The sequence below is a fragment of the Peromyscus eremicus genome, chromosome 9, assembly GCF_949786415.1.
Source record: "Peromyscus eremicus chromosome 9, PerEre_H2_v1, whole genome shotgun sequence".
Lineage (NCBI taxonomy): Eukaryota > Metazoa > Chordata > Mammalia > Rodentia > Cricetidae > Peromyscus > Peromyscus eremicus.
The window spans coordinates 4,788,860-4,796,849 of record NC_081425.1 but is presented as its reverse complement, the minus strand read 5'-3'; the positions used below and the strand labels follow the sequence as shown (position 1 = coordinate 4,796,849).

The 7,990-nt window shown below is 42.4% G+C and overlaps 1 protein-coding gene across 1 annotated transcript; it reads right to left on the bottom strand.

The window, feature by feature from the left end:
* Window positions 1-240: 240 nt before the first annotated feature.
* On the bottom strand, window positions 241-2,822 carry Oxgr1 (oxoglutarate receptor 1). Its single transcript, XM_059274305.1, has one exon. It carries the CDS (start codon window positions 2,785-2,787, stop codon window positions 1,771-1,773), a length of 1,017 nt encoding a protein of 338 aa, XP_059130288.1. The 5' UTR covers window positions 2,788-2,822; the 3' UTR covers window positions 241-1,770.
* Between the last annotated feature and the right edge of the window lie 5,168 nt (window positions 2,823-7,990).

The following is a 7,990-nucleotide window of genomic DNA, read 5'->3' as shown; positions in this document are numbered from 1 at the left end:
TGTGTTCCAGCCATATTCTACATCTGATTTTTAAAGTTCTTTTAGCTCTCTAACCATGGAGAAAATAACTCTGTTGTCAATATAATAATGAATAAGTTGCATTTTCATGGGGATAAAATGACCAGTTCAGAGAATGATTTTTTTAAAGTTTATTATTGTATCAACACATTCATTAGGTTTTAAAATATCTAGCCCAGTTATTTTCTTAAATATTTATATTTACTGATAATTAAGCACACACATAATCCAAGAATAATTTTAACTGTTTCTACAGACATTATCTTCATTATTAGTATAAAGGATAAAGATATCCAAAAGGGTCTTTCCTGGATAATTCTCTCTGAAAACCAAAGCAGCATTAGATTTGATATACCTACTGAATATAGGATATCTGAAAGCGTTTATATTTCGTCAATATGTCTCCTCTTTCCCAAGGACATGTTGACACCTGCCAATAAAACTTAACGTGATTTATAAATTCAACAGTTGTTAAGATACAGAGAAGACATAGGCCAGAGGAAAACCTCGGTGTGGTTCATCAGGAGCTATACACCTCGATTTTTGAGTCAGAATCTCTCATTGTGCTGGGACTCACCAAGTCAGCTAGGCTGGCTGGCCAGCAGGCCCCAGGGACCTGCCTGTTTCTGCTGCCTCGAGCTGGGATGCCAAGTGAATGCCACTGCACCTCACTTCTGTGTGCAGGTTCTGGGGACCAAACTCAAGCCTTCACATGTGCACAGCAGGCACTTTACTGACGGAGACATCCCCCCAACTCTCTTTTAACTGCATCCTAATGTCTCCCTCCCACCCAAAGAACTAACTAGGACTGAGAGGAAAACTCAGAGCACTAGTGTCAAAGAAAATTGAAAGGAAGTTGTAAATATCTTAGATGTAAAAATCTTGAGAAAGGCACAGTGATGCTTTTGGATAATCTCGGATTTCATTGAACACAGGCCCCAAAGGCTGAAAGACAGGCAGCTAGGTATGAAAGGATACCCTTGGCTTTTGTTTCCTTCTAGTTTGCTCGGTATCCCCATCCTCACATTAAAGCACTGGGAAGTCCAGGGCTGTTGTACAAACACCAGTTTTCATATGGAGCCAGTAAATTGATGGCAACAGAGATTATCTGAGTTTCATAGTTTCTAATCCTATATATACTTTATTGACACTCATGTATCTCATCCTCTACCCAAACAAAGATCTAAATAAACATATTGCAAAGATCTCCTAAGAGTCTAGCCCATGGCTTTGGCTCATAACAACCTGAATATATACTGTAGTTACTTAGAGTTCTACTGAGGGGGAACGTGTTGGAAGTTATATATAAATTATCAGGAGGCACTGATTGATTGATTGATTGATTGATATTTGATGAGTGTGTGTGTGTGTGTGTGTGTGTGTGTGTGTGTGTGTGTGTGTGTGTGTGAATGATATGATCCCACTTGTGTGGTAGGGGAGGGGTGAATACATGACACTGTGTGCATGTGGAGCTCAAAGGACAACCTCACACATTGGTCCTCCCCTTCTATCTTGTTGGAAACAAGGTCTCTTTGAGGTTAGTCACAGTGTACAGTTGGCTAGCTGGCCTTGAGCCTCTAGGAATTCTCCTGTCTCCATTTCCATCTCACCATAGGAGTCCTGGGATTACAGGTGCTCACTACCACACTGAACTTAAGTAGATTCTGAAAATTCTATTTCAGGTCTTCACATTTGCATGTCAAGAACTTTACACACTGAGATATCTCCCTACCCTTGACTAAATGACATGACTCAAGGGTTGTTTGAGCAACTATCTTTTTTTGCTTGTTCAAGATCCCCACTGGCTTTGCAACTCACTATGGAGCAGAATGCCTGCTGAAAGTTATTGCTGACCACTACATATAACAGCAAGTTTCCAAAGGTGTTGAGGGCAGCTAATGGTCTAGAAACAATGTAAGCTTCATGAATGTGACTCTCAGTGGAGCAGCTGATTGAAAGCAGGCGAGATTCGATACGAATGACCCTCAAGATGTGAAAGGGTAAAAAACAAATATAGAACACTAGGAGTAGCAGAATGGTCAGCCTTCGAGCCTTCTGCTTAAAGCAGCTGTGGGTCTGAGGCCCATGAGTCAGAGTGCTGATAATTGTTGTGTAGCAAAGTGTCACTATCACCAAGGGCAAGCAGAAAGTGGTGGCCGTCAAAATGAGATTGTACCATTTGATAGTATTAAGGTCATCAGAACTCGTGAGGTCAAGACAAGCAGACCTATTGGTCCTGGTGGTTGATGTGATCAGAAAAGTCATTGGCATGACAGCTACCAAAGAAATGACCCACACCCCAGCACAAGCTACCACTGCCCATCGAGTTTTCTGAATAGAAAAACAGCTCATCGGGTGAATGATCACAACATAACGGAAGATGCTAAAGCAGGTGAGGAAGAGGATGCTGCTGTAGAGGTTAAAATGGAAGCCAAATCGGATGAACTTGCACATGAAATCTCCAAAGATCCAGTTTTCACCACTTGCATAATAATGGATGAGGAAAGGAAGGCTGGTCAGGTACAGCAGGTCTGTCAAGGCCAAGTTCAGCATGATGATGGTACTGCTCTTCCAGGGTCGCATCTTGAAAATGTAGATGGAAATCGCCACTGTGTTCCCTGGAAAGCCCACAAGAAAGATGATGCTGTAGACAGCAGGAAGGTACTGCATCTTGAATGAGATTTGCTGCTCATCAGTGCAGTTTCCCAAAGCAGCCACATAATCCAGGAAGTCAGAATCGTTGACTGGACTGTCCAGTGGCTCATTCATGGTTTATTTCTTTCATCTTGCAAGAAAATGGAAGAGTACAGTCTGGCCATGGGAGTCCAACGAAAATAAACTAGCTGATCAAGGAGAACAAAGAACATTAATGAGAACAATGACCACCTGGTGAGGACAGCTCTAACATCCTAAATGTGTCACTTCTTTCTTTCTCTTTAATATCTAAAGAGAGCCTGAGGAGAAGAGACTGAATTCCAGGGAAGTGACTATAAAAGCACCTAAATAACAATATAGAAGCCAAATTCTCATGAGAATTAAAATAAATGATTGAGACAAAAAGCCGTGTGAAAAGTTTGTCCTGCTGCTGTTTAGCAGATCATGGTGGGTCACAATCATCTTCCGGGACTCAAGAATAGAGATTTAGCATTAATCAAGTCCTCTGTGTGTCAGCATGATGTTGCCTCTAAACCCCTCACAATGCTGCTCATGTTTCTTATTACCTTTGGTTTACAGAGGCGATAAAACCAGGAAAAGTTGTGCAGCCTAAGCCTAGCTGCACATCCAGTGACTTAGCTGGGTCCGAATCATGCTTGTCTGATTTGGAAGCTATTCTCTTTCTACATTACCAATTGTTATTTGGGTGATGTTTGCCAGAATTGCCTTAATTTACTTCAGAAAACTGAGAGTATGAAGATCTAAAAAACAGCACTGTAAATTTTTTAATTCGTAGATTTGGGGCTGGAGAGACAGTTCTGTTGGTAAAGTGCTTTCCTTAAAGGCACAAGGACCTGAGTTCAATCCCCAGAGCCTGTGTAAAGAGCCCAGGCAATGTGGCACATGCTTATAACCTCACTTTGGGAAAGCATAGAGGGAGGTCTCTGGGGCTTGCTGGCCAGTCAGCCTAGCCTGCTCTGCAGCTCTAAGCCAAGAAGAGACCCTGTCTCAGAAAGATGAGGTTGATGGTGCCTGAGGCATGACACCCAAGATTAAGCTCTAGCTTCCACATACACAGGCACACAGGTGAACGAATGCACACAGATACACATATATCCCGCGTGTACATACAAATACACAAATACAGAATTATAAAAACAAAATTGCCATGAATTATATCCCGCATGTACACACAAATACACAAATACAGAATTATAAAAACAAAGTTATCATGAATTGCAACACTGTATGAGGAGGTAGATTCAAGGTCAAATTTTAGCTCTCCCAATCTATTTTAATTTCTTTTTTTTTAAGTTTTATTTTTTAAATAATTTATTTAACTTTATTTTATGTGCATTGGTATGAAGGTATTAGATCTCCTGGAACTGAGGTTTCAGACAGTTGTGAGCTGTCATGTAGGTGCTGGGAATTGAACCCGGGTCCTATGGAAGAACAGCCAGTGGCCTTAACCACTGAGCCATCTCTCCAGCCCCTATTTTAATTTCTTTAGAGAAGTGTTTCTGTGTGTTCAAGGGTGGGATCAGCAGTGCAGTGCAGTAGTTAAAAGCTTGGACTCCAAACTCACGTGGATGAGGCCCACCTTAGCCTCTTCGTAACTATAAGCCCCTAAGTAAGTTTCCTCAGCTCTTTAGGTCTGGGTAGGAGGCCATTTTAACTCCATTCTTCTTGCTTCTGTCTTTCCTAAAAAAAGTTAAACAGTAAATTTAGTGTAGCCTTATGATTATGAAAAGAGGAATAAGTTATTACGAGCTTATTATTTGAATGTACATATTTTGAATGTAAAATATATCCACTTGAACATTTGTAGGGCACCACTGTGTACTAATTAAACAATTTTCTAGATCCAAAAGATGAATACATACAAATGTATTAACCACAAAGTCTGAAGCAGGAGATGGATACAGAAAATATAACTTTACTCCAGAGAGCATGTGTGTGTGTGTGTGTGTGTGTTTGTGTGTGTGCATATGTGCACATGTGCGTGTGTGTGTGTGTGTGTGTGTGTGTGTGTGTGTGTGTGTGTAACAAGAAAAACAGTTGGTGTATATCCAGTAATATATTAAACACTCAATTAGGTTAAATGGTTAACCAGTAAATCATTTGGTAGATCATAGTTCAAGGCTACTGAGCTCACAAAGACACAGAAAGAGGAGACCACTACAGAAAGGTTACTGATGTAGGAATTATTTTACCTGAACCTAGCAAGAAGGAGGATTTTTTTTCCAACTGAACATCTTAGTTGGGGTTTCTATTACCGAGACAAATCACCATGACCAAAGTAAATCCTAAGTGTGTTTAATTTGGGGCTTACGGTTTCAAAGGGTTAGAGTCCATGATGTCAGAGTAAGGAAACTATGGCAAGAAATCTAAGAGGTCACCTTTTGATCTACAAGTTGGAGGAAGGGGTGAGGAGTTGGGGAACTTTTGTGCTAGCTGGGAATGACTTGTTTTGAGGCTTTTGAATCCCTCACCCAGTGGCACACCTCCTCTAACAGGCCACATCTCCCAATTCTTCCCAATTAGGGACCAATTTTCAAACATATGAGTCTATAGGAGCCATTATCATTCAAACCACCACACTGAGGACGAAGGAATAGTGGAAATGAGATAACATGGGCAAAGGTACTGAGATACAACAGACTTCAAGAGGTACAGGATCCTTGTAGCTCAAAATGACTGTGTGCTAGCTGGTTGTTATGTCAACTAGACACATGCTAGAGTCATCTGAGAGGAGGGAACCTCAACTGAGAAAATTCCTCCAAAAGGCTGAGTTATAGGCAAGCCTATAGGACATTTTTTAAATTAATGAACCATGAGAGAGGGCCCGGCTCGTTGTGGGTGGTGACACCTGGGCTTGTGGTCCTGGGTATATAAGAAAACAGGCTGAGCAAGACATGGAGAGCAAGTAAGTAGCACTCTTCCCTGGCCTCTGTATAAGTTCTTGCCTTCAGGTTCCTGCCCTGTTTGAGTTCCTGCCTTGGCCTTTCTCAATGGACTGTGATACAGGATACATAAGCCAAACAACCCTGCTCCTCCCCAAGTTCCTTTTGGTCATGGTTGTTTTATCACCAAAAGGAAGCCCTAACTAAGACGGGCTGCTATGTTGGGGGACATTTAGACGATTCTGCGCATATATATATATGTGTGTGTGTGTGTGTGTGTGTGTGTGTGTGTGTGTGTGTGTGTACTTTTGTAGAGGACCTGAGTTGGGTTCCCAGAACCCAGGTGGGCAGCTCGTAACCACCTGTAACTCTAGTTCCAGAGAAGTCCAACCACTCTGGCCTCAATAGGCAGTGCTACTCACATGTACATACCTGTGTGCTCACACATACTCACACATGTGCTTGCACATTTATGCACATGCACATGAACAAACACAATTTAAAAATAAAATAAATCTTCTTTTTAAAAATGGCAGATGAGAAAAATAATAATGATTACAGTGCTGACAGCACCCACAGCTAGTACTTTGATGGTCTGTGGTGGTCCTCATTTTTACAGATGAGGAAAGTGACACATAGAGAAGGCAGTGCTGTGTCAAGGTCACAGCTAACTGATGGTAAACCAGGATCTACACTCAGACAGGCTGGTTACCGGCCTCGGCTTTCTCTCACAGTCAGTAGGGAAGAGGGAGGTCCTAAATGCCACATAACAAAGATGAGACAGATGTTACCCCAGAAGAGCTTGGGAATTCAAACATTGAAACTGTGTGACACAGAGCAAAATATAAATAACTAGGCTACCTATTTCCCTAGGCTGAGTTTTAGCAGGGTACCTGGCTCTGGGTAAAGGGATAACTCAGTGTTTGCTAGCTCAGTGCTTGCTGATGATGTCACTGTTATCTTACGTTGGGTCGACATCATCAACCATTTCTTCATACTACTGTACAGATGTATTGAGACTGGCCCACTTAACAGAACCGGCATTAGCAGAACCCTCCCTTGTTATCTGGTCTCCATTATGCCCTTACAGACCTCATTTAGCCCAAGGGGAACAGAAAGCATTTTCAGGTTCATTACTTCCACTCTGTGTTCTGCTGAAGAGACAATAGTCCAGGGACAGGGGACATGCTTCTGGTTGGGGCCAGGACACAGGGCAGAGGCTGGCACCCCTGAGGCCTTGTACTACCGGTGGAAAAGGAAGGCTTCTCCTGGGAAAGGAAACTCAACCTAAATGAAGAGGTACACATAGAGCCAGCACCTCAATTCTGGAATTGAATCCTACAGAAAAGCAAGGATGCTGGCCTTGCAGAAAGGTACTGTGGGAGATTCTCCCTGGTCAAACACCCCGTATGGGTCTGTGCACAAAGAGCAGAAAGTTACCTAAACCAGAAAAAATGAGCCTGTCATGGAGTCCCTGAAGTTCCTCACTCCCTACAGAAGTTCTTGAGATGTCAAGAGACCACCAACCTGCTCAGGTTATTTCTGGAGCAAATATGCAAAGATTTTTTGTAACACCACAAATAATCTTCCAGGATACTTCATCCTCAATTGAATTTGGCTCAAAAGGAAGGGGGAGAGTGAGGATGAGAAAGTGATGGGAACCATAAGCCTAAGTCACCCTTGACACACATGTTGTCATATTTGGGCTTCCCTCCTCTTTTCTTAGATCTAGGCCTTGCTTAAGTCTCCACAGCACCAGAACCTCTTCCCACAAATACCAGAACCTCTTCTCAGAAGTCAGGTGACTGAGCTGCAGTTAGGCAATTAGGCAGTTAGGCAAGAGTAGATAGATAACCCTCAGAGCAACATTCCCTGCCAGCTGAACAACCCATGATTTAAGTCCACTCCCTGCTTGCACCCCGCTTTGCCCCTGTCTGTATATGCCTAAAGAGGAAAATAAAATTTTGGAGCTTGATCAGACATCCTGTCTTGCTCTCATTCTTTGTGTCCCTTGTCCCTCTCTTTCACCAGCCCTCCCTTTAGGTCGCCATTGAAGACCCCGCTGGCAGGGGCAAGAAAGAGAGGAGGAGGAGGAAGAGGAAGAGAAGAGAGGGAGAGAAGGAAGAAGGGAAGAGAGAGGGGAGGAGAGGGAAGGGACTAGAGAGAGAATTCCGGTGCAATTACTTAGTCTGTTAATTCTTTGAACGCAGAACACAAGTCACTTCATTTCTGCCTGAGAGGATGATACCCAGGGGGATTCAGTAAGTATTTTGTGAATACGTTAAAGAGTAATCAGTAATATTAGCAAAATATTTAAATGCTGAAGAATGAGGGAGGCGGTGACTACTGCTTAAAAAATAGATCTTGGTTCTTTAATAACTTAAGGAAGGAACAAAATTACAACTTCTATCTCT